This window comes from Geospiza fortis, unplaced genomic scaffold (assembly GCF_000277835.1).
Source record: "Geospiza fortis unplaced genomic scaffold, GeoFor_1.0 scaffold713, whole genome shotgun sequence".
In the NCBI taxonomy this organism is placed as follows: Eukaryota; Metazoa; Chordata; class Aves; order Passeriformes; family Thraupidae; genus Geospiza; species Geospiza fortis.
In genome coordinates this window covers 56,343-83,672 of record NW_005054706.1, presented here as the reverse complement: position 1 = coordinate 83,672, position 27,330 = coordinate 56,343, and the positions used below count along the sequence as shown (strand labels likewise).

The 27,330-nt window shown below is 40.5% G+C and overlaps 1 protein-coding gene across 2 annotated transcripts in view; it reads right to left on the bottom strand.

The window, feature by feature from the left end:
- The window catches only part of LOC102041595 (sodium- and chloride-dependent GABA transporter 3), a 111,531-nt gene that overhangs the window by 37,883 nt on the left and 46,318 nt on the right, over positions 1-27,330 (bottom strand). For both annotated transcript variants that reach the window (XR_004082714.1, XM_005430914.2), the window contains exon 7: positions 15,069-15,203. Coding sequence is in view for 1 of the 2 variants with exons in the window: in XM_005430914.2 (XP_005430971.1) it covers positions 15,069-15,203 (135 nt within the window). In the remaining variant the exon portion in view is untranslated. The remainder of the gene's footprint in view (positions 1-15,068; positions 15,204-27,330) is intronic.

Below are 27,330 nucleotides of genomic sequence, written 5' to 3'. Positions count from 1 at the left end.
TTCCTGGCTGAGTGCCACCCAAACAGGGAATGGTGCCTTGGCTGTGGAATCAGGAGGGCTGAGCTCCATTTCCAGGTTTGACAGTGTGTAAAAGCTTTTTTTCTTTTTTTTTTTTTTTTTGCCTTTTCACAGAAAAATAAAAAAAAGCACCAGTGACTGTTGGGTGTATAGTGTCCTACACTGCTATTTAATGAGCATTGCAAATAAATACAAATCTCTGAACAGCCACTCCAAATACTCAATTTTCTACAATACCACCAAAACCGTGGCCTGGCTTCCAGTTATTATCCACTAAATAACTCTATTATAATTTGATTTCTTTTAAAAACCTAATTTATTGCCTAAAGACCAAAAGGAAAAAGGGGAAAATGTTTTTAATTCAACAGAAATGTCTCTAGAAAATCCCTCAAGTAAACCCAGTGTTTAATAAACCCATTAAAAAGGCCAAGTGACAACTTCTGACCCACCATTGTGTCACACAAAGAAAAACTTAATTGAAGGCAGCACTGATTTCCTGCTGCCCACAGAACAGCCTAAATGTTGCCCTTCATAAGCAGAATAAAAACCGAGTGCTTAGGCAGAATAAATACTAAAGACACAATTAAAAGTTAATTATCTTTTCTAAAGTAACCTCAAAACAAAGAAATGAAATCTGGGGCAACACATTGCTTCAGATACTGGTAGTGACAATATGGGTCAACAATCCAAAAGGACAGAGAAGGAAGTATTTAATTTTATTCTAATTTAATGCCATTTCAGTCACTCAAAGCTACTGATGTGGATAATCCTGTGCTAACTCAGCAAAAATTGGCCCAGAAATCTATGAAAATCCATAAAGCTAACCTAGGGCATTAACCACTTTATTACAACATCCTTTTTCATTTGAGAGCCATCATTTTCTGTTTTATAAGATTCAATAGAATTGAAAGATTGAAATCACTAACAAGACATGGAAATAAAACTGTTTTTTCACCTTTGCTAGTGATACTAGCAAAACTAGCAAAAGTGAAACTGGTGTCACTTGCTAGTTTCACTTTTGCAAGGGACACTCATTAGCTACAAATACACAAAAATGTGTTCAGCCAGCGCAGAGGTCACACACTGTCCTTTTTTCATTGTTGCCAGAATCCATTGCAGTGACCTCCTCTGAAATGTAGGTCACAAAACCTTATAAATTTATTTACTGCTGCCTCAAAACTCCATACTCACTAACATGTGGCATTCATATTCTGTGACCAGAGAGAGACATCATTCTCTCTGCCAGGATTTTTCCTGGAGAAGCACAGAGGGAAGAAGAGAAGACAATTCTTATCTCTGTTCACTGCTCCTGTTGTTTGGCACATGTGGATTGTGTTATGGGGATTGTTTACCCAAAGTGATTTGGCAATTCGACACCAGTGAAGGTTCTTTTGTTTCCTTGGCCAGTTGGGTCAAAGCTGTGTCCTGGCTATCTCAGACATGGGTTTTTCTTTAGTATTCTTTAGTATTGGATCTCTTTAGTATGTAATTTAATATAGTATTAGTGTAATAATAGTTTAATAAAGCATTTGTTCAGCCTCCTGAATCTTGGAGTCAGAGCACATTATTTCTCTACACTGGGGTCATCCTGAATTGATACAAACACACACTCTGCATTTTTTTTTCTTGTTTTTCCTGTAGCCTCACCCTCACATTCCACCAATGAAAGTACTGAGCAAACATTAATTTTGTCATTATACAGAGTTATATTATTATATATTGTCATTATACAGAATTTTGTCATTATACAGAATTATATTATTATATATTGTCGTCATGGAGAATTTTGTCATTATACAGAATTATATTACATTATACATATTATATAGAATTGCAGAATAACTGAACTAAGTTTAGCTTCATCTCTCCCCATACTGCCAGCTCTTAGGGTGGGAATTCCACGAGCACAGCTAAGGAGGGTGTGGGACCACCAGCCCCAGGAAGGAATTTGGGGTGGCATGAGGAGAACCTCAGATTCTGTGGCTGAATGAGCATGAGCCCAGCTCTGGGACTGCCAGGGCAGAGATGATAACTCAGGGTGGCCCAGCTGCCTCTGCCTCAGAGTTAATTGCTGCTGAATGGTGGCTGGAATTTGCTTGGAACCAAACCAAGAGCTTGGCACCCACCCAGGATTATGTGCCAAGAATCTCTGAGATTACTCCAGCAGGCTCAGAGCAGCAATTTGTCCAACCAATCTCTGATTTTAAGAACTAATTTCTTTTTTAAAGGGGCATTTGGGATTTGTGGTTTCTCTCAGTTACAAGGAACTGAGAGTCCCCCTGACAATTTAGGGAATTTAAGGAGCTACTGACAGCACCCAGGCAGAAAAATCAGAATCAGCTCTCCAGGTAATTTTTATATATAAATACAGGGAGGAATCAAAAAAGACAAAGCAATAAAACAAATTTGGTTTAGACCTTCAGGCACAAGCTTGTGTTCTCTGCCCTGTGACAGATTTGTCTGGGTGAAGTTAATTAAGAAAACAAACAAAGCACTGCTGATGTCCTGGACTTGTTTTAAAGGCTTATCTGAAGTGTTCAAAGAGGGGTTTAGGGGTGGTTCCACCCCAAACCAATCCCTGGTGTGGTGTCTGTCCCTCAGAATCACTCCTTGCATGTTCCCCCTCCATGGGAAGGACCTTTGGCTTCTCTCTGCTCTCTCCAACCTACAGCACTCCCTACAAAGAAAGGAAAAATTCAAAAAGGGACCATGGGTTGGTTTATTTCTTTCCCTTTCTCACTTGCTGCCAGCTCACTTAATGTTGCCTTCTTCAACCTTATATTTTGGAAATATGCACTCATCTCTTACTTTTACTTGACCATGGAACTGGAGTAAAAATTTATGCCAGAGCATAAAACTTAAAAAACAAACAAACAAAACCCCAAACAAACAAAACCAAAATAACAAAAACCAAAACAGAAGCAAAACAAAACAAACAAGAAAACCCCAAAACAAACCCAAACAAAAAAAACCCCAACAAACCACCTAAACTACTTAAAAGCTAAACAACTTAACAATCTGCAGGTAAGTGGAGTTCTAGAATTACAAAAATACATTTATCAGCAATATACCTGTACTGACAATCAGTGTATGCTCAGTGTCAACACGCACAAGAAAGTCAATTAAATTTCTGCCTGATTCACTCAAGCTGAGGCATCTCTGCTCTGGCTCTTGGGCATTCCACAGGACCAGGGCAAAGAGGAATTTCTGGGATTGGTGATTTCTAGAACCAAACCACACTTTTCCCTCCCCTGCTCAACACAATGACCCTGAACCACCTCACCCACTTTGTTGTCAAGATCAAATTTCCAAACAGACGATTTAAATTTGGAATCCCTGGCACATTTCTTGCCCTCAGAACGAGAAACTCACTCAGGGCTGCTTCTCCCCAGTGGATTTTTTAGTGCTGCCATCATTCCCCACCTCTGTTGTGCTCCCCTTCATGGCTGGATAAACAAATTCCCTGAGCCCCCCAGGCTGGGAAAGTACCAGGAGCTTTTTGTGAGCATCCCCCAGAGCGCCCATGTTGTTTTATTATTTTACACAGAGGGATTTGGAGCATTTTAAAAGCCCGAGTTGTTTTTGGAGTGGCAGGAGCTGTGTACCCAAGTGGTGAATTTTAGTAAACAAGCCACTCAGCATTCACTGGAATTCTGCTGTGAGCCTGGGCCTTTTTTAAAGAAAGCTGGGCAGTGGAAAACCTTGAATTTATGCCCCAGAGTTGGCAGAAATATAAAGTAAAACTGAGATTAAGACCAAAAAAAAGTGCTAGGATAAAAATGCCATTTAGAAACCATAATCAGGACCTTACTTCTTGACATTTGGCCTACTAAATGTACAGACATGGATCAAATGGTTAATTTTGCATAAAAATGAACATTTACTTTAATTTTATTTGCAAATTTTTAAGAAGCATAAAAGCATTTGGCCAAAAACTGGAAGGTGATTTGAGAAGCCAAATGTTGTTGCTCCATTTTTTAAAAGAAGCATTTGCTTTTTAATTCCTAAACAAGATTTTGTTTCAAAATGTAGTAATAAGTAAAAATAAAGAATTCAAATGTTTAAAATAAAAATACATTTTAAAGCTCTGGTCTGTGTGAAATGTTTTCTGTTTATTCTGCTAAAATATCAGTGTGCAAACAGAACTTGAGTGCAGAATCACAAAGAACCAGATCCCATTTCCCCTTCCAGGGGTTCAGCTGAACTTTTTGATTTAAATATTCTCTGGAATTGACCAAAAACAAGTGAGAAGTCAGTGAACCTTTACCCCAAACTGCAGCAATATCTGCAGATTTCCTGACAAATTTGTAACACATTTTCTCAATGCATTTCATTCCCTCTCTGCCTCTGACATCCCGAAATTTTCTTCTCTTTTCCTTATTTACAGACACTTGTACAATTATTGCAACTTTACAATTTTTCCTTAATTGCAGCAGCACTGTGGGGTTGGTCCTGGTGGGACAAAGCCCATTTTATTATTTTATTTTTTTCTGGTCCCCAGTGGCATCAGAAGCTGTTCCTGCAGCCAGGATTTTGGGGAGAATTCTGGGGAAAACTCAGTTTATTGAGCTTCAGTTTTTAAAGCAGTTGCCTATAAAAATCCATATGGGAAAATCAGTTTGCATGAGGAAACTGAGACTGTGCACACAGCTAAGGAAGGTTTTCCTTAAAATATCCATGATCTTTATAGGAATTCCTGTATTACAAAGGTTTCTGGGATTTAATGTTAACACATGAAAATTTATCTCTTTAAAGACTCTCAGAGGAGAAACCATGAAGTCACACAATGCACCACAGCCAAATGGGAAATTAGGAAAATGCTGATTTCCCATCCTGTCATTTACCCTCACAGGCACTTTGGTGATATCACATCAGTGTGAATATGTGAGTGTGTGTTTTACCAAGCAGAAGGGAGAAACAACTCTGCAATGGGAAGTAAAGAATAAATTCTGCAATGGCAAGTAAAGAATAAATTTGGGACAATAATCCCACAGATAATTCAACAGTCTTCTCGGGACTCTAGCTGGTCACAGTGACTCTGAGATGCGTTAGAAAGTCTCTTTTCCCATCCTGGTGCTTGAAGAAGGAGTCAGAACACTTCAGTTCTTGGGCTCAAGGTTGTTTATTGTTTCTTATCTATAAAATTCTTTCTCTGCCCTGCCGAGGTCCGCTCAAGACAGTCTAAGGCACTCTGCCTGTCCTGGGGGCGGTGTTATCTTTTTATACTAAAAACTACGTGTACAATATTTACAATAACTTCCCAATACCTGTCACCTATGTTAGACAGTGAGCTTCTACTCTAAACCAATCTAAAAGTGCCACCATCACAGCAGAAGATGGAGGCCAAGAAGAGGAAGGAGAAAGGCTGGACATGCCCAGATCCCTCCATCTTGCCCCCTGAACGCCCATGCTAAAAACCCCAAAAATCTATTTTCCACCCCGTGACAAACTGATTATTATTCTACTTAGACTTTCGTGGCTTGTAGGGTTTTATATAAGGTTGGTAATTTTTTTCATGGGTCATAATCAAACCCACAGGTGTCTTGGGCTCTGTGCCAGGGTCTCTGAGCCCCCGGCAGGGGTTTGAGCCATCCAGGACAGCCAGAGGAATGTCCTGAATTCCAACAAGTCTAAGCCAACCCTACACCAACACAATAACTTCTTCATAAGGAAGGAAGAGGCAGCAACGAGTAAATTCCATATTGAAGCAGAAATGTCCCACAAATTTCAGTGGATACCAGAACCTTGGCAGGGAATGCTGAGGGAAGCATTTTCCAGCCCCACAGCCACCCCAGAGCAGGCTCCTCTCCCAGGACAGCTTTGGGGTGCACACCCCACTTTTCTGCACATGTTTACCCAGCCCTTTTTTTGTGGGCTTATTTTGAGAGTTCAGCTGTTACTCCAGTTCTAGGGTGGAAATCAAAAGAGTTTCAGAAATGCCAGGGGGATTAGAAAGCATTTTGTTGTACAGGTCTTGAAAGAATAATCTTTAGGAGCACACAACTTTGTAAAGAGCAAATTCCAGATTTTCTGCAAGCAGCACGTCATTCCACCAGTGGAATTACTTATATTAAAAAAAAAAAAAAGATAAAAAAAATCTTATCTTTTCCTTTTTTCTCTCATTCCTCTGGAACAATGGGATTCAGAATCCTACTAGCAATTCTTAAAATAGCTCTGTATTTCCAGTGCCTCTATTGATATGGTATCATAAACCCGCTTGCAGCACAGAAATAACAAGGAATATTCATTTGCTTCACTTCCTGACCCCCCCATGGTGTGCAAGCTAGCTCCCTTGTTATTATTTCCTCATTAATATCCATCTGTCACTCAGCATTTTATTTTACCAATTCTGAATTTCATCTGAAACATGTACTTTTAACAACAGCTTTTCTCTTCTAGAAGACTGGACTTCTAAAGTAGCTGACAGAGTGAAGTCATTGATGTTATTTGTAATCCTTTAAATGTTCAAATCTGTGCAAAAAAAGCTAAGTTTCTCTTGTATTTCTTTTCGGGTTCCACCATGAAAGCAGAGGGAAATCTCTGGCTGTCATGCCCATACTCTGAGTTAATGTGTGGATCCTGTCTCCCTCCAGTGGCAACTGCACCAGCCATAAATTCTGATATTAAATTGCAATTAAAGCCTCTCTGACACTCAGATGATGCCTCCCCACTGCCAAGCTTGCTAAAGGGCTGCAGGGACAGCTGGAGGAGCTTCCATGTGGCCCAGAAATCCCAGAGAAATCCCAAAATGAGCCCATTCTTCCAACAAGCCTCTTCCCAGTGCCCAAACCTGCTCAGCTTGCTGCTGCTTGTGCAGCAAGAGCAAGAAACACAGGGAGAAACCATGGGGAGAAGGAGGGAAATAATTTGTTCAGGGCCTGAAACAACACCCCAGAGCCATAACTGGAGTTCAGAAAGCGCATCTGGCACATCAAATGAACACTCACAACACGATGCTGCTGAATAAACCAGAGTTGTCTGGTGAGCCATGAAAAGGTGACTTTTATGCACTGACACACCCCAAAAGTTTTGTGTATGGAATGTAGACTGAGCTTTTCCCACAGAATACTGAAATTTACCCAAAATCTTTCCACTTAAATGCACGAAGAAACTCTTCCACTTCAATACACACAAAACTTTTGCCCTTAAATGCACACAAAACTGTTGCACTTAAGCATTCCCAAAACACTTGCCCAATATAAAACCCAACGTGGTGAGCAAACAAACACTCCAGGCAGCACAGGGAGTTATTTTCTGTCCCAGGAGAAGCCCCTGGGTGTCCCCATCCCATCCTTTTGGGATGTGTGCTCCCAAGCAGATTCCTGCACAGAATGGGATGCAGCTGCCTTGGAGCAGGGAAAATGCAATGTGCTCCCAGGCTGGCCCTTCAGTTGGGGAAATTCATTCTCTTGATTTGGGGAAAAAGGGGAATCCATCCCAGGAGGGATTTCTGCCCTTGCTCAACACCTCTGCCCTTTCTCTGCATTTGGGAGTTGTTGCTCTCCCTACTCTTTAAAGCCACATAATCCAAAGTGCAAAATCTGCAGGACATATTAAATGAAATATTTCCTCACTGGGGAGGTTATAAACTGCATTGCAGGAAAAATATCTCTAAGCATCACATAGGGCTGTATCCTTGAATTTAATTCCTTACAATTTCAAACCTCAGTAATTTGTAATGTGCAAAGAGCAGTCCTGGAGAAGAATTAATTTTTTTCCCAGTTTAAATTTGAAGCTTAAATTTGGGTAGGGGATTTCTAAGAGCACCACAAGAACCTCACCTCCAGCAGCAAGGCTTTCTCCTTTCACTGAGAGAACATTTTGAAATTGAGATTATTGCTTGTTCACAGGTCCAGGGAAAGGGGGAGTTGCAGTTATACAGATAAATTTGGCTGAAGATTTCCATCCTTGCAGCCTTTGTATGGATTTCTGACTTTCACTGTTGTTTTAATTTATTTCAACTCACACCTGGTTCAGACTGTGAATACCTGCTGAGGGAAACAATCCAGAGAATGGGAAGGAAGTGGGAGGCAAAAGAGGAAATTCCACCCCCTTAGCAGAACTGCACAAGTGTGAGGGAAGCTGGACATCACCCTCCTCTCATCGCTACTATTTTTTCCCAGCTTATTTCTTTTTATTTTTTTTTAATTGCTGCCCAAACTCTTATAAAAGCCAAAAATGCAGTAAATCACTGAAGGGTTTTCTAACTTATTGGTGCCAAAATTCTGGTAAGATTCAGGATGTTTGACCTGTCTCTGAAGCATTTTTCCAAGCACTACACTTAAAAACTCACCAACAAGTATTGAAGATATCCTAAGGAGCAGTTTCTCATTCCACTGGAAGTTTTTCCCTTAGGGAATCATGGAATTATTACGGTTGGAAAAGACCTCTAAGGTCGTTATCTGTCACATTTCAAAAAATTAAAAAAGCATCCAAAAATTCTCCAGCAATCAGAGATAATTTCATTGCCAACATCTGAAAATCCCCAGGTTTACATTGTTTAAGGTTTAAATGCAGGACAGGTCTGAAATCCACTGCTCAGCAACCTGGATTTTCTGAGAATGGAAGCACCCAAAAAATGAAATCCAAATTTCTTTTACAACCTTTTCTTTTTTGGAGAAAGCAGAGCTCTAACATTGATGTTTGGATGCAGCAGTTTGCTCCGATCTCAAATGCAGAAAAGAGGATTTTCCTCTGCCTTGCAAAAAGGCTTCCCTGGCCTCGAGGTGGCGACAAGATTGTGGATTCCAGGGCTGCAAATCCTAAAATTGAGTCCATCTGCATCATTTGTTCTTCCTAGAGCAACTCAGCCCCCCTAAATCTTGGAAATAAAAAGTTAAGGGAAGAGAAATTCTCAAATGCTTTTGCAGTTTGGGTTTTCAGATCAGGATTTAAGGAAATATCACCTCCACACTGATCCAGTATTCCCAAATTTCTCTCATTTGTATGTATAATATAATTAGACTGATTGGAAAGAAATTGTTTGCAGTTTTGGTGAGCAGCACCTTTTTAAAAGAATATTGTTATTTATTTGCTGAAACAGATTAATATCATGTTAAGGAGAGAAAAAACCACCACAATAAACTCGTGCTAATACAAAAATTAAGGAAATGTAATGAAAAATTACAATTTCCAGGGGAAAAATAAACAAATAAACAGTGTGCACTTATTTTAGAGTGACTTCCTACCCGAAAAAAAAGTGTTTTCTCTGAAAGAGGAGTACTAAAATTCTCTTTTTCTCTACAACGACTCATGAAAACAGCCTAAATGCAACAGAGGAAAAAGCTTTTTTTGATCTAGAGGGCAATCTGGATTGAAGGGAGGGGCCTCAGCAGTATAAAACCTGCCCAGAGTAAGTGGGTTATCAGGTTAAGCTGATGCTCATTGCTCTGCACTCATGTTTTGGTGCTCATTTTCAAGAAGGAAAATCCAGTGGGCTTCAAGCCAGCCAGCCAAGTCCCAGTGCCGAGGAAATTGATGGGCAAAGTCCTTCTGGAACCATCTCCCAGTTATCCCCTGCCCATCCCAGCTGCCTACAAGTGAATTCTCCTGGCCGAGCTACCAAAGACTTGCAGAAATATTTCTGCCACAATAAATTTTATTGCAATTGTTTTCCCCCACTGCAAATAAAAGACCTGAGAAACCTGAAGCAAATTTACCTGTCATGGCTTTGATTTTCCTGTACCTGATTAATTTGGCTTTGTTCCTCAAGTTCAACATTCACATGAGTTTATCAGAGATGAGCTACAACCTGTATTCTTCCCACAGAGAAATGGCAATTTCTCCAAGATTTTGGAAATCAGCTGTTCAGTGCAATTGTGGCTGTGTTGATAGATGCCCTCATGAATATGTTCATTAAAACAATTCACAACTTTAAAATTAAAAAAAAAAAACCAAAACAGCAACTTGGCCAACTTTTAGCATACAAACATACAATAAAGTAGAAAGCTTTATTCTTATTTTCCTCCCCTTTTTAACAAGCCACTGTTACAGCAGGGGTTGAATTGATGTGATTTTCCATACAATTATCCATTCTGGTACTGCCTGACCCATCAAACTGCTACATCTGCCCCTCCCTAAACTTCTTCCAGGCACAAATGTTTGCAAAATCCTCTCACAAAGCCCCAAATGTTTTGCTCAGAAGGGCTCAGTGAGCAGCACACACAATGACAATCACCCTAAATCTGTGCAGGGACAAGCAGAACCCCATTCTGAGTCAGGCTTGCACACAAACCCCATAACAATCCCATTAACTTGCTGAAGCACTGCTTTTGTGTGAGTTATAGCCCAGCACAGATCCCTTATTTCAGCTATAAGCAGCACCTGTATCTCCCAGATTAGGGCAGAGGGATCTATTTCAAGCCAATTTGAGCATGAAGATTATTGAGACCTCTTTGTTGATGAAGGAAAACACTTCTGAGGTTTAAACAGAGCTCCAGACTGTTGCAGCTTCCACTGATGCAACACAAAGTGATTGGAATGAGCTGTACACATGACAAAAAATGGCATTTTCAGAGCGAGAGGATTGGGTCTGCTGGAAAGACAGAATATAAGAATGAAATGGAGACCAAAGGCCTTGGAAGCTGAGGGGAGCTGCAAAGATGAATAGCTGCTCACAAAGCTTTAACCCACCATGGAATGCAAATTGCACAGAGACAAAAGAGTCCAGAACTTCAGACTGAAGTGAGCCTTGAAGAGAAATTTCATTTATTTAATCCCCAGCAAACATAGCTGGCTGTGGAGCTCAAACACCTCTCTCCTCATGCAGACCCAGCACCCTCCCTGAAATATTATTGGAACAGGCATGCAGCTGAAGAGGAAAACAAATTCTGCTGATCAACATGATTTATGCATTAGGGAGTAAATCCAGTGAAATGAGTAAACATGGAAACTGGAAACATGAATCTCCAGGCAGTGTCAGTTGGGCTCCTTGGCAAAAAGCTCCAGAACCAATTGGCAAGAGGTTTATGGAGTGGGGGAGGTTCTCCTGATATCTGTGGGTTTGAACATTGAATTCTGCATCTCCATAAAACTGAGATGCATAATATATTTTTACATATATATATATATACACATTATAATACAGATATTATAATCCACACCATCACAATCAGAAGTGCCTCTAAATCCATCTTATTACCATTAAAAGTTGCACTAAAGCTGAACAAAAACCTATTTTTAAAATAAAACTAGTTGTGCCAAATTCTAGTTTTAAGTCTGAAGAACCAAGCTTCCTCTGTTTCTTGAGAAGTGACTAAAAATCACGCCTATTAGTCTGAAAGCTTTCTTCAAGTATTGAATTAATTATTCTCAACAACATATCTCCATTTTGGTGGAATAACAGTTTTTTCTGACACAAAAATAATTCTCTAAAACCAACAAGTACTACATTTCAATTACCTGCATTGGTGTTCACCATCTCTGTTATGGCACATTTTTTTCAATTTTCAACATATTTCAATTTTGGTGGAATGACAGTTTTTCCAACACAAAAATAATTCTCTAAAACCAACAAATACTATGTTTCAATTACCTCCATTGGTGTCCACCATCTCTGTTATGGCATATTTTTTTCTACTAAAAGGTGTTTAAAATCCAACTGAAGAACTTCTCAGTGAAAGTCTCCCTGAGCCTGAGGAGGAATTGGCTCCTTAAAGCATTCCCAAAAGGAATTCCAGCCCCAAATATGAGGGACAGACAGACATAGCCCATGTGTCTCCAGCCCTCAGTGCTTCCCAGGCTGCTCCCACCAACCCATGGGCTGTGCAAATTGTCATGGCAACACGAATTTCTTTACAAGTGACACCAGGAGAGTAAATAAGCATATAAACCCTCCCTGGAGCTGGCAATCATGTCCCTTAAGCTGGCAATAATGTCCTTTAAACTGGCAATAATGTCCCTTGAGCTGGCGTGCCCTCCCTCAATGACAAACACGAGCGAGGGTGTCAGTGGCACGTGGGAAATCCACAGGCAGGGCAAAATCCTGTTAGGAGCCCCTAGAAAAGCGCTGGGCAAGGGAAGGAAGCAGCTCCTAAAGAGCAGCACTGAGCCCTGCTCATACAGAGAGCTCAGCTCTGCTCGCACAGCTGGGGTTGTGCACCTGGACGGGAGAAGCTTTGGGGTCACTGAATTGCGGTCTTGCAGGGCCTGGAGGGGCTGCAGGAATGATGGAGAGGGAGTTCTTACAAGGGATGGAGGGACAGGACACAGGGAATGGTTTCACACAGACAGAGGGCAGGGTTGGATGGGATATTGGGAAGGAAATCCTGCCTGTGAGGGAGGTGAGCCCTGGCACAGCCCCACCATTGGGAGTGTCCAAGGTCAGGTTGTGATGCCTGAGGTCTTGCCTTTTATATTTTCACATTCTGTGCTGCTTTAGTGTGTGAGTCTGGGTTCATATTCAGGGGATGGTGAGCTCTGTGCACAGAGCAGGGAGACAAAACAATTCCTGCTCCAGCTGGGCACCAAGGACAAATGACCCAAATCTCAGCCCAGGAGCACAAACACCGTGGGCTGGAGAGAGAAAAACAAGCAGGGTGGGACTGCCTGGGCTAAAGCTGGAATGGGACAATGAACTGCAAGGTGCAAATGGAGCAGAACTCATCCCAGTGACAGACCCCGTGCCCGGCTGTGCATTTTGGGACCATTTTGGTTCATCTTGGCTGCAGCCCTGGCTGGGCTCTTGTGCTGCCCAAGGTGGATCCATGGAGGAGATCCTTTGAATAAATCCCTGCTTTATTCTTTAGCTCTGCCCAGCCTCTGTTCCAGGGCAGCCTTCACAAGGCATCAGTTCAGGGATTTTTTCTGCTATGGGAAGAAAAACCAGAGGGGGGATCTGAATCCATTGATTGTGAAACCAATGAGTTTTAAAATACAAATGATCAGGAACCATGCGAAGGACAACATGAGTTTTTTATGTGCACTCTTGGCAGGAGGACATCCACAGCTGGACAGGGCTTGGAGCAGCCTGGGAGAGTGGAAGGTGTCCCTGCCATGGTTCGGTTTTTGGTTTGTTTTTGGTTTTTTGGGCTTTGTTTGTTTGTTGGTTGGTTTGTTCGGTTTGTTTTGTTTTGTTTTGTTTTTGGGGTTTTTTTTCTCCTGTAGAAATATTACTTGTTTAAAGCAAATATCACAGATATTTCAGATTCCCCAAGGAAATTACCTGAAGGAGCCCCCCTATTGTCTTATATTTTATTTTGTTTTATTTTATTTTTTATTTAAACAACTACATGTCTTAAGTACACAGAGATTTTAAAAAATTATGCTGTCACATCTTCAGTAAGCAGATTAAAAAAATTCATTTTGACAAATATTCCCAAATTCCTTTCTGTCTGCTTCTCAGGATCCATTCAATAATGTAATAGCCTCAGGAGAAACACTGTGTAATGTCTTTTACAGTGCCAAAGCAGATCAGTAAAACGCTGTCTGCAACCTGTCAGGTTCTACAGAGATTGTGTCACTTTCCCCCTTCAAAATCACACAAATGATGGACAATAACTGTTCTATTGTAAACCTCTGTCACTGGGAATTTAAAAACAAAAAAAGCACAAACTTACTCCATGATTTCCATGTTCTACTCTACATTAGAAACAATAAAACAGGCAGATTTCCTGGTTTGAGCTCTTTGTTCCTCCTTGGTTACATATTCTGCTACAAAGACAGCAATCATCTGAATGAATAATTTCTCTGTCAATTCTGCCTGAGATTTAGATTTGGAAGGAGCAAAGAACCAAAAAATGGCAAACTCCCAGCTAAATTTGTTCCCACTGAGCTGGTGGCAATGCTCTTGTCCCTCAGTGGCAGAAGCACCAACTGCAACTGGCTCTGCAAATCTTCATTTATCAACCAAAGTACTTTCCAATTTAAAAACTGATCTGCTCCAACACACAGCATGGCTCTACAGCCCTATCCCCAGTTCCACATCTCCAGTGAGGAACTGGGTAACTTTCATTTATTGAGTTCTTTGCCAGCTATTTTTTCCTCCCTGGTCTAATCAATTAAAAAATAAACACATGGGATGGACACGGTCCTGCTCTGAGCCTTAAATTGGGTGGAAAGGATGGAGTGGCCAGCTAATGGTTTTCATTTATTTAGTTCTTTGCCAGCTATTTTTTCCTCTTTGTTTTAATCAAAAGTTGCATTTAACAGAGGGCAGTCAGCAGACACATCCATGGGATGGCACTGAAGGCCTTGCACCTGAATATCTGCAATATTTCCTTGCATTTCCTTCCTTCTGTGCACTGCTGCACAGCACACCCACTGCTTCCTGCACATCCCACCTGCCTGGAACATTCTACCTGAGCAAACACTGGGATGTGGCAGAGGCAAATTCCTTCCCAGGTTGTGTTGGGAGCATTTCCTCCCTCATCTCCATCAAGGAGCAGCCAACACCATTCCTCTCTGCAGCCAAGAGAGGCCAGGCTAAGAGAGGGGCTGGATTAAGCTCTTTTCTGAGCCAGAGATGGGGTAACTGAGAGGTGTTTTAAGAACTTCTATTCCATTTTCAGTCTCATGAGAAGGGTGAGGCAGATATTATAATACAGATGTTATAATACAGATGTTATAATACGGATATTATAATCCACACCATCACAATCAGAAGTTAACTATTTCTTAATTACAATACACTATAAGCATTTCTTGGCAATCAGCTTTTTGCCACACCATGCTGTGAATGCCTTAAAGCCCATAATCTAAAATTACCCCTTGTGTGTCCTACTGCAATGATTCTTTCACTTATGTTTCTCCAAAGTATCCAGTCTTTTTTGCAAGGCCATCCTTTGAAACTTGTTTCTAGTTCCAATTCTCTCTCAACAATGTCTGTCCTGTTCCATGGCATTTCTCAGTCAGCATTTCTTATCTCCAGGTTTGCACAGAGATGCACACACTGTGTGAGCTTTCTGTCAGGCTTGGACAATTCCCTACAAATTCATTTCCCAAAGGAATCTCTGCAATCCCCCAGCAGTCCCCGGCGCTCAGACTTCAAACCCATGGGCTCCTGCAGTTTTTCCCAGGCAGAAAGGCACACAGATATTAATCCATGGTCCTACCTGTGGGTCGGAGAGGCGGGAGATGTCGGGGTAAAGGTAGAACTTGATGCCCTCGGAGGCGCCGGGTAACGTCACCCCCCGGATCAGGAGGATCATCAGCATGATGTAGGGGAACGTGGCTGTCACATACACAACCTGGGGAGGAAACAAACAGCAGAAAAGGACCTTGTGAATTCTGTGAGCTCTGTGAATTCTTTCCAGCTGCAGCAAAGCCACCTTCTTTTCACGCCCACTGGAGGAAGAGTGCTTTGGGTGCCTTTGTGCAGGTGGTTTTGTGTCGGGGTCTCTCGCTGGTCACAGTGACCCTGAGAAATGTTAAAAGTCTCTTTTCCCAGCCCAGCGCTTGAAGAAGGAGTCAAAACTCTTCAGTTCTCCTTCTCAAGGTTGTTTATTGTTTCTTATCTATAAAATTCTTTCTCCTGTCCTGCTGAGGCCCACTCAGCATGATAGTCAGAAGCACTCTGCCTGACCCCAGGGTGGTGTTATGTCTTTATACTAAAAATTACATATAAAATATTTACAATTACTTCCCAATACCTATCACCTGTGTTAGACAGTGAGCTTCTACCTTAAACCAATCCAAAAGTGCCAACATCACAGCAGAAGATGGAGGCTAAGAAGAAGAAGGAGAAAGGCTGGACATGCCCAGTTCCCTCCATCTTGTCCCCTGAACCTCCATTCTAAAAACCCCAAAATCTACTTTTTCACCCCATGATAACTTCACTATTATTCTACCTAAACTGTCGTGGCTTGCAGATCTTCATAGACAGTTGGTAACTTGCTCCACGGGTCATAATCAAACCCACAGGTGTTCTGGGCTCTGTGCCAGGGTCTCTGAGCCCCCTGGCAGGGATCCTGGCCATCCTGGACAGCCAGAGGGATGTTCTGGGTCCTGACATATTTTGTCCTCCAACCATATTCCCTTCTAAACTCCTCAGGGTTTGTGGGAGATGTCAGCACTTTTTTATAGAAGTTCTCTGTAAGTGTATTATTTCCAAACACATGATAACAGGTAATTGATTACATCTTTTAAAACAATACAAGCAATGGATTCTCAGCCACCCCAGGATTACTAAGCTGATTTCCCTTCAGACTGCTCTGCCTGCATGTCTGGGTTTCAGGAATAAGCATTTCATCAAACCCAAAGGTTAAATTCTGTCCATATCTCTTTGGGATTTGATAGAGAACCCTTATCTTGCAAAGAACCTTCAGGCAAAATGTCTGAGGTGCTGAACCCCAGCAATTGCTGTTTTCACATACATGGCCACACTTTTTTATTTCCAGAAATCAGTTTGCTCTCTGCATGGGCAGCAATAGGAAACCTGCAAGAAGTCACATTTTCCAAAGGAAAAATGGAGCAGAATTGATCCTGTTTCACAATCCCAAAGCTGAGAGCAGCACAGGCTACTCAAACTCAGAGAAGGAATGAATAATAAATTCCACATCACTATCAATATTTTCTCTATGTTACAACCATCTCTCTATAAATTTAACGCTCTATAATTTCCTGTGGCCATTTCCACCTGTGTTACTCTTACACCTGCCTTGCACCAGTCAAAATTAGTTAAGCTGCAAGAATGGGATAAAATCATTTGGTGAAAAATACAACCTCAAAAAATATGTGTTTTAAACCGAGGACTCAAATATCTGTCTCCTATGGAAATGAAAGGGAGACATCAAAGAATGACCTGTGAAAGGATTCTCAGACATATTTTGTAATTAATGCACTGAAGTTGGATTTTCATACTATTGAACCCCAAATATTAAATGATCTCACGTGCCGCATTCCTCAAAAATGGAGGAACTTGAGTTTCCCAGGAAATTGAGAGCACTTTTTTATTCCTATAGGTCCCCAAAGCCCGAATTGATGAATTCCTAGGTCAGTTCAATGCAAAATGGGAGGTTCTATCCCATTTGTTGGCTATTAGTGGGAATGCAAACTGCTATGACTGGCTGAGTTCAAATAGACCTTGTCTCTCCATATTTGGGTTTCAAATAAAAAAGGATCAGCAGCTAATGAGAATTAAAAAATAAACACATGGGATGGACACGGTCCTGCTCTGAGCCTTAAATTGGGTGGAAAGGATGGAGTGGCCAGCTAATGGTTTTCATTTATTTAGTTCTTTTCCAGCTATTTTTTTCCTCCTTGTTTTAATCAAAAGTTGCATTTAACAGAGGGCAGCCAGCAGACACATCCATGGGATGGCACTGAAGGCCTTGCACTTGTAATATTTGTAATATCTACAATATTTCCTTGTGTTTCCTTCCAATCCTTTTTTCCTTGCAATCTGTAATATTTCCTGCAGCCAGGGCTGCAGCCACAACCTCTGATGAATTTTTGGGCCATCAGGGTGGCTCTGCCTCATCTTTAGAAGAATTAGTGCTCTCCCTGCTCTCTGGTTGCCATACAAGAAAGGGGACAAAAATGAAGCACCACTGGCTCAATATTTCTACAATAAATAGCAATACAGACACCCAGAAGCACAATGAAAGGGACACCAGGGAAGCAGGAGTGGGAAAGGTGGAAAGATCCCCCTGACACTGCTGATAAGTGATCACACAGCCCCTGGGCTGAAAAGCTCCAGATTCTCTTTTGCTTCAGCAGGTGAGTGCACAGTGCTCAGAGAGAGCCATTCATTCCCATTTTCTCCCCTTCCCCAGCAGCTCCTGAGGTGAGGCAGGATGGGGAATTTAGGAATCAGTTGATGCCATCATTAGCATCATCAACACATCTGTTGAATGGAAAAAAAAATCATTTGGTGAAAAATACAACCTCAAAAATACATTTTAAACTGAGGAGTCCAATGTCTGTCTCCTATGGAAATGAAAGGGACACATCAAAGAATGACCTGTGAAAGGATTCTCAGACTTATTTTTATAATTAATGAACTGCAAGTGGATTTTCAGACTATTTAACCCCAAACATTAAATGATCTCATGGGCCTCATCAGGCACCCTCAAAAATAAAATGGAGGAACTCTCTTGCTTCAGCAGGTGAGTGCACTGTGCTCAGAGAGAGCCATTCATTCCCATTTTCTCCCCCTCCCCAGCAGCTCCTGAGGTGAGGCAGGATGGGGAATTTAGGAATCAGTCAATGCCATCATTAGCATCATCAACACATCTGTTGAAAGGAAAAAAAATCATTTGGTGAAAAATGCAACCTCAAAAAACTGTGTTTGAAACTGAGGAGTCCAATATGTGTCTCCTATGGAAATGAGAGGGAGACATCAAAGAATGACCTGTGAAAGGATTCTCAGATTTATTTTTGTAATTAATGAACTGAAATTGGATTTTCAGACTATTTAACCCCAAACATTAAATGATCTCATGACTCATCAGGTACCCTCAAAAATGGAGGAACTCTCTTGCTTCAGCAGGTGAGTGCACTGTGCTCAGAGAGAGCCATTCATTCCCATTTTCTCCCTTTCCCCAGCAGCTCCTGAGGTGAGGCAGGATGGGGAATTTAGGAACTAGTGCCACTATTAGCATCATCATCACATCTGTGGGGCATTAAAAGTTTCCTGAATTGTTTTCTTTTCTTTCAACACATCGAACCTCTCTGAATATCAATGTGAACACAACTGTTTCTAATTACACCACATCCTGTTTTAATTGACTTTAATTGCTTGCTATGTTAATTTGCATCCCAATGCTCAAAATGCTTTTTTTAAACCCTTGTCAGAGCCATGCCAATGTTTAAGCAGTTGGAAACAAAATAAAAATTTCTGGCAGGCAAGTTTCTGCACCAAGTTCTCCTCTCACAACGTGCTCGAAAGAAAAATTGACAATGATATTTAGACATACAAGTAGGTGGAAATGCATCCAATAACTCTGAACTACCCTTGGGTGCTTAACTGAAAGTACATTGGAACCAAGGATCCTGAAAATTGATATTTTATTGGCTGCCACAAGCTTTAAGTATCAAAGAATAGGAAATAAATTGAGTAGCAAGGACTGGAAATTTAAATACCAAAACCTTAAAGAGGTTTAGATGTCACTCAAGGTTAATATATAAATATCCAGGTACCTATGAAATGATTTCATGAGTGAGGCACCATAAAGATTTTGAGAACTGAGCTAGATTTCAGTTTTATCTTTTCATACCTAAATATCTCAACAGCACAGACATGTGCCTGTGTTCCAGTTTGTCCCCTGGGACTGCTGAACTTCTTGTCCTAAATGAAAAGGTGTTTTTGTGAACACCCCAGGCAGACCATGCTGCAGGGTGGGCAGATCTGGATTTTGAGGATGAGTAGAAGGAATTCAGGATAACCCTGCTGGGAATAAGGAGGAAGATTTCCATGCAGTGAACTGAGCCCCAGCCCATGGAGATCTCAAAGCCCCAAATCAGATTTCTTTGGCCAAAGCTCCTGCAGGGCACAGCAGCCTGAAGCTGTGAACCTTCCTCCTTTGCTTGGCTCTTCCTGAGAACACACAACCAGAATTCCTGAACTAAATATCACTTGGATGCCAGGAAAATAATGGAATTCTCCCCTGCAAGCTGCAGTGTTCTTATTTGCACTATAAGGAACCAACTGTTTTATAAATGGGATAAAATTTATCTTGATGCTTCAGAAAATTACTGGCTTGCTAAGCCCTGTCCCCTAAAATCCTCTATTGCTCCACTGGGCTGTAAACATGAGGAATATCAATGTAGGAATTGCCAGAGATTTGCCAGAACTCACTATTTAAGTGTTTATGGAAAACCAGATCTGCCCCCATGCCCTGCTCATCCTTATTTTTCACAGAGTGTTTTAATCCTGGTGTAATTTAAGTTTATTCATTTATTTATTTATGTATTTATTTATTTGAAACCATGAGCAAGGAGAGCCAGAGTGAAACCCCAACTGTGCCCACACTGCATTACACTCCTGTGTGGAGAAACTGCTCAGGATCCAAAATTTCACCCAGTGAAGCAAAAAGGAAAAGAGTAAATTTTTTATCCAGGGGAACAAGTTGGCACAAATATAGAAATACAATTATCATACATAATATGATCATGATATTTTCATACATAATATGATCATTATATTATAAAACATAAATAATAAAATATATTAGATACGAATATATTTCTATATATGATAATATGTATAATTATCATATATATATCAGATATAGAAATATATTATCACACATAATGTAATTATCACATAATTATCATACTCCTGCCTGGCAGCTCTGCTGTCTGGGTAGCCACACCCAGGGACCACCGATTTGGGCAGGATTTCCATCAAAAGTTTTTAAATTGTCCCACGAGCCCCAATCAAACCAGGTTTGGCCTCACTGATATTGGCCAGTTTCACAAATTCTGACTTCCTAGATGGTACCAGCAGATGATAAACAAAATAAAAGATTTTCTTTTTCAACCGCCATGGGATAGTGTGAAATATTCCATGCAGCATTGTTGGGAAAAGATGCTTTTGTTCATCTGACTCTACACCATCCACAGAGCCACAACTAAAAAGGGAGATTTTCCACATTAATTGGATTTACAAGTAAAAAGGCATAAAGTGGTACAAAGGAATGACAGCTGATTCACAAGGTTTTTAAAAGGATGTCAAAAGGGAGAAAACGTTGGAGGTCAACCTACATTTTAAAGGTAAAATTTCTTATGCAGAGAAAGAAACACACCCAAAAAACCAAGAGAATAGCAGGTAAGTGGATTTGTATAAGTGGAGTGAAGGGAGGGGTTAGAATCAGCACGATGGCTGATTTTTCTATTTTCCTTGTGTGTTTCATGGATTCATTCAGCATCATCTTCTGTTTGTCATCTTTGTTTATCCACAGAGGGAACCTTGCACCATAATAATTCTGTAAACCCAACTAGATTGCCTCTGAACTGCAGAATTCCTTCTAAATTACCCCTGAATCATGTGTGAGGGCAGGAATAAATTCAAACCCCAACAGCTCAGAAAATTTCATGAGATTTGAGGTCTGAGAAATAAGTATCCAAAAGGAAAAATCCATTGGGAATGAAAATTCCATGAGATGAGGCAGAAAAGAGGGGCCAGGAGAGGACACGGGGTGAAGGGTTGGGAGAAGCTGAGTGATCACAGGAAGCACAGGTTTCCACATGAAATAATAACTGCAGAAAGGAATAATTCCAGCACCACATCACGCTGAGGTCATTGCCTGGGACACAGAAAAATCCATAGCTGGCAGAGCTGTGCAAGTCCAGATTTTTTTCCACACAGTGGTCAAGGAAATAAATAAAGAAATGAAAGTCTGAGCCATGCTGGAATGGTTTCCTTCACAATTAAATGGAAACTTCACTCCAAAATTCATTGAGTCAATTAAAGAAAAAACAAAAAACCAAATCAAAATGTCCTGCCTAATTTTGTTTTGGCAATTCTTTTAACTGAATGGGCAGAAGGGAGTTCTCTCTTGAATGAAAAATGCTTTAACAAGCCCAAGTTATTATTTAGAAGCCTTAATCTCACATTAAAAATGGGTCTAAAAACCTATTTTCCATCTATTTTACAGCACAAATTATTCTTTACATTGGGTCTGACTTTATAGACTTTTCAGCACTTCCCAAATTCCATTTCAAATATTCTGTGTTCACAAAACTGCCTGCCTGTGGTCCAAAGTTCCACAAGAAATAGAAGTTATGATGGAAGGCTGAATCCAAAATGCTCTATTAGAAACCCAGGCATGCAGCTAAAATTGGAAAACAATGAGACAGCACCAAGGGCAGACAATATCCATGCTCAGCAGCAGCTCATTTTCCCAGCTGAATTGAGGGAACAATTCACTTCCATGATGAGCTCCTGCTCCCCATAAATATTCCTAAAGCAGCAGCAAGTTTTCTAAATATGTGTAATTTCCCAGCTCCTTCCAACAGCTGGGCTTGCTTCCAGCTTGCCCAGGAGCATTAAAATCAAGATCTGTCTTCTTTCTGCTAAAATTGCTCTTCAGGCTTGGTAGTTCTTTTGATGAGCTCTACAGACCTCCTACTTAATGAGAAAAAATATCAGATTTCCTTGTATTTGAGTAAAAATTGTCTTATTACCAGATCTTGCCCTAAAACATTCATTTGTAAGACTACCAAGAGCAGAATGTGCAGACATATCCAAAAATCCCAATCACGAACACCAGGACACACAGAAGTACCCATAGAAAATGTAAAAACAGGGAATTTTATCCCATTATTGGAGTAATTTATGTGAGCACCTGTATTTAAACACCATAATAAATTGAATTGAAAATAAATAAATAGTGATGGCAAATAAGTTTATTAATAATAAATTATTAAGAATAAATAAATAAATAAATAATGGCACATGCAGATAACTAGATTAATTCTTGATACATGCACAGCTTAATAATGACCTAATCAGTGACAAATAATGTGCCAACAGCTTAAAAAAAGGGGGGAGTGATCATAAATGATGGGCTGGATCCTGAGAAAATGATTTTAAGTCACAGTTCCTTTTATTTCAAGGATTAATTCCAGACAGAATAGGCCTTGGTCAAATTCATAGTATCAAATTCACAGTAAAACTCACACATTGAACAAATCAGATTGTGGTGAATGCTCTGAAATGGTTTTAAATGTTCACAAGTGAATCCACACTAAAAAGGATCACCCTGAACTAAAAATTGAGCAACTGTTGGAAATGTTTCATTCACGTTATTACATTTTTGCTGCCATTAAATACCAGAAAGAAAAGCATTTCTCTGTTTCACAGATCAGTATCTATAGTAAATACAGCTCAGGAGCTCAGCGCCTCCTCCCAGTGCTTCCTCAGCCTCCAAAATTATATTTCCCACACACAGCATTAATCCTCCGCTCACCAACTGTTCTTAGAAGAGTTATGATGAAAAAATTGAAAGCTGCAACAACCCTCAACACCAACATCCCAAAAATGTTCTCTCCGTGTGTTGGGAAGCGTGTTCCTCACGTTGAGAACGTGCTGTTAGCACGCTGCTCTGACAAAAACCCCAACAGTTGTAAACCCTGCCTGCCCAAAATAGCTCTGGGAGCCAGGGGAAGGGCTGGGCTGGGATTTCTCAAAGGCAGAAATCCTTGAGCAAAGGGAGCACTACCATTTGGCAATTTCCCAGTGGAAATACAAAAGCAGAATCCCAATGCTAAAATCATGGTGTTATTGTCCCTAATATTCCAAAGACCTGGAATGTCTTTGTTAGAGTGTTTTGGTTTTTTGGGGTTTTTGTTTTGTTCTGGTTTTTGGTTTTTGTTTGTTTGTTTTTGGTTTTTTGTTTTGTTTTGTTTTGTTTTTTGGTTTTTTTTAAAGCAGTGGATGTTTTGGGGTTGGAGGGATTTTTACCCAGAAAAGAAGATTGATTGAAGTTTATAATTTCAGCTCTTGACTGAAGTTTATTCTTTTATCTCCACCATAAATGATAAACCAGTGAAATAATGGCATCCTAGAGCTATAATGTGATTTTTTTGGTTTAACATTCAAGGGCACAAAGAGGAAGAGCTGCCCTCTGGTTGTGGGGAAGGGCTGGGCTGGAATTCACAAGCAAAATGAGCACTACAATTTGGCAAACAGACACAGCTCTTCCAGTGGAAATATAAAAGCAGATTTCCAATACTAAAATCCTGGTGTTATTGTCCCTGGCACCTGAAATGTCTTTCTTAGAGGTTTTTTCTTTAAAAGCAGTGGATGTTTTAGGGTTAGAGGAGTCTTTACTCAGAAAAAAATTCTTGATTGAAGTTTATTATTTTATCTCCACCATAAATGGTGCTGATAAACCTGTGCAATAACAGCATCCTCTAACTGTAATGTGATTTTTTGTTTAACATTCAGGGGCACAAAGAGGAAGAGCTGCCCTCTGGTTGTGGAGAAGGTCTGTGCTGGAATTTCTCAAAGGCAGCAATCCTTGGGCAAAAGGAGCACTACCATTTGGCCAGCAGACACAGCTCTCCCAGTGGAAAGACAAAAGCAGATTCCCAATGCTAAAATCCTGGTGGTATTGTCCCTGGCACCTGGAATATCTTTCTTTAAAAGCAGTGGATGTTTTGGGTTTTGTGGGGTTTTTACCCAGAAAAGAAGATTGATTGAAGTTTATTATTTTATCTCCACCATAAAGGATAAACCAGTGAAATAATGATATCTTATAGTTATAATGTGATTTTTTTTTTTGGTGTAACATTCAAGGGTACAAAGAGGAAGAGATGCCCTCTGGTTGTGGGCAGGGAGAGGAAGACTGATGGGGAGGAAGCAAATTTCAGCATCTTGGCTGAGCTCATCACTGCAAGCGAAGTGTTTATGTAGAGCTCCCATCAAGGAGGGAATTTGCAGAGCCACAAATATCTCAGAATTAAAGACTTCTATTTAATCAAGTAAAAGTCAACTTTAAGAATCAATCAGGAAGGATTTTAAATATAAATTAGGACTAATTAATCAACTGAGGGTTGGGGTTTTTTTTTTCCATTTTGTAAAGGTGTTTAAAATGTACAGGCTTTTATAAAACAAAGCTGTTCCTTTCCAGAACCTTCTAGGATTTTCAGAGCTCTCAAAGCCATCTAGTTTACCTTCACAGACAAACCTGATACTGTGAGTTACACATATACCCAGAAGTTTGCATTTTGCTTAAAAAAATATGTAATATGGGATGACTATTCCTCATAGCACCCTCATTTCTGTGAAAATAATTCAGAATTATCCCACAGCAGCACCTGAATTTCCAGTTGTGTAATTGATTTTACACAGGCAGAAGCAGGGGCTCAATAAGGCATTAAATGAATTGGAATTTTGAGTTATTCTAGACAGACCTTCCAGTTCTCACTCCTCAGGTCCTGACCCATCATAAAACTGTTTAACCTTCAGCTAAAATGTTTCACCTTTAGCTAGAGATGCAGGGCAGGAGGTGATTTTTCCTGTCACTTCAAAATGTGTAAGATCTTAAATGTGCATTGGAATGGACTCAAAATTTTTGGCCAACTCCTTCTCCTGGTTCAGGGTTTGTTTTCTCTCTGACTCTTCCTGCAGAACATGGAACTGGGTTTCCTGAAGGAGTGCTGTCCTCCTCATGGAATTATTACGGATTATATAATGGATTTAATATAATATATATAAATTATGTATATATATATAATGATATATATTATTTCATATATATAATCATATATAATTACATGTATTTATATATATCATTTTATATAATAGATATAATTATATATATAAAGAATTATATATATATATATAGTATATTATTATATATTATTCTATTATATCATGGATTCCCTTCAATGATTCACTTCAGTGAATCAACATTTTCCAATAAAATCAGGATTTCCCAGAGCATTCCTTATCACCTCCAGCTTAGATTTCTGCTTGATTTCCTCACCTGTCTTTAAAAAAAAATTCAAAAAAAACCCACTCCCAAATGAACATCAGCACTGAGGTAAAAAACAAAAAGCTGGATGAAGTCTGGGAAGCGGAAGCAATGTTATGACCAAAGGATTATAGGGGTAAAAAGGTAAAAAAAGGTGGTCTCAAAAGGTGAAATGTGCCAGCTGGAAAAGATCAATGTGTCATCCAGACTCTGCTGTCACCAAATAAATGCCTTGCATTTCAAATAATTGCAAATATTAAAAATACAGAACATTAATTCAATGGTAAGAAGAATTTTCCCTAGAATTTTGCACCAAAACCAATCGTATGTGAGACTTTGTTTGAAAATTATCCTATCAATCCTCCAAGCACTCCAGCAGTGGCCATCTCTAAATCTAGCAGTCACTTCTGCAGTTTTCTGGGCACCACAGCACTATTTAATGTGTTACACTATAAATAGTGTAAACTATTTATTTATTTGTGCAGTAAAAGCTGGGGAAAAAAGATTTGTAAACTGGGAGGCAAAGATATCCTGCAGCACAGGCACACCTTTTTGTCTTTGGATGGTTTTTGTAATCATGATGGTGAAGGCAAAGGGTCAGACCTCCCCAGGAGGGGCAGTGGAGATTTCTGCTCTGGTTTCTGCTCTCTGGGACAGGGACAGGAGCCAGGGAAGGGCTGGGGCTGGGCTGGGGGGTCAGGGTGGAAATCAGGGAAAGGTTCTGGCCCAGAGGGTGCTGGCAATGCCCAGGTTCCCCAGGGAATGGTGACATCCCCAAGGCTGCCAGAGCTCCAGGAGAGTTGGACACCACTGCCAGGGGTGCCCAGGGTGGGATTGTTGGGGGGTCTGTGCAGGGCCAGGAGTGGGGCTGGATGTTCCCTGTGGGTCTCTCCTAACTCAGGATATTCCCTGCATCCATGGACTGTCCTGTCCCTTCCAACCAAACCATAAAAACCCATATCTGGCAAACCTTGATCTTTCCCCAGGTGATAAATTGTGACAGTGTTCACAGGGGTCCCAGGACGAGGGAAGAGATCAGGATCTGACTCCATGTTTCAGAAGGCTGATTTATTTTATGATATATATTACATTAAAACTATACTAAAAGAATAGAAGAAAGGATTTCATCAGAAGGCTAGCTAAGAATAGAAAAAGAAGGAATGATAACAAATGCTCTGTCTCAGACTCTCTGTCCGAGCCAGCTCACTCTGATTGGCCGTTAATTAGAAACAACCAACATGGGCCAATCGAAGTCTACTTGCCCTACTTGTTGAATTCCACAGCAGCAGATAATCAGTGTTTACATTTTCTTCTTGAGGCCTCTCAGCTTCTCAGGAGGAAAAATCCTAAGGAAAGGATTTTTCATGAAAGATGTCTGCGACAATAAATCTCTTAAACAGACAGGCCCTGTCTTGGAATGTTCTATTTCTCTGTAATGATTATAGGGCATGGAAATTTAGTATAACTCAGGTTGTGAATTATAGGAAGGGCAGGTGAATGGCATATAGAGCATTTCACTGCTCAAATCAGAAGGAAAAGATCAGGACTGGCTGAATTTTGAGTATCTCCAAATACAAAAACTGTAACCTTTCTGAGCACCTCTTCCAGCATCTGAGCATCCTCAGAGTGAAAAAGTGATTCTGTGATTCTATTGGGAGTCCAGGACTCTTGCAGGAGAATAAAGTGATTCTGCGATCCTATTGGGAGTCCAGGACTCTTGCAGGAGGATAAAGAGCTCACATTTCTTTGGGGAAAGGTGTGTTTGTGTGCCCCCAGCACGACAGCCCAGCTCCTGTCAGCCACTGAGCAACAGGAGCTCTTATCTCCATGGTGACAGCTGGGAGATGGATGCACCATGAGGCGTTTGCAACACTCCTTGTGCATTAAGTACAACAACAAAAGCACAATAAATAGCCTCACCACTCAGACTAACAAGCATCCTTATCATCCT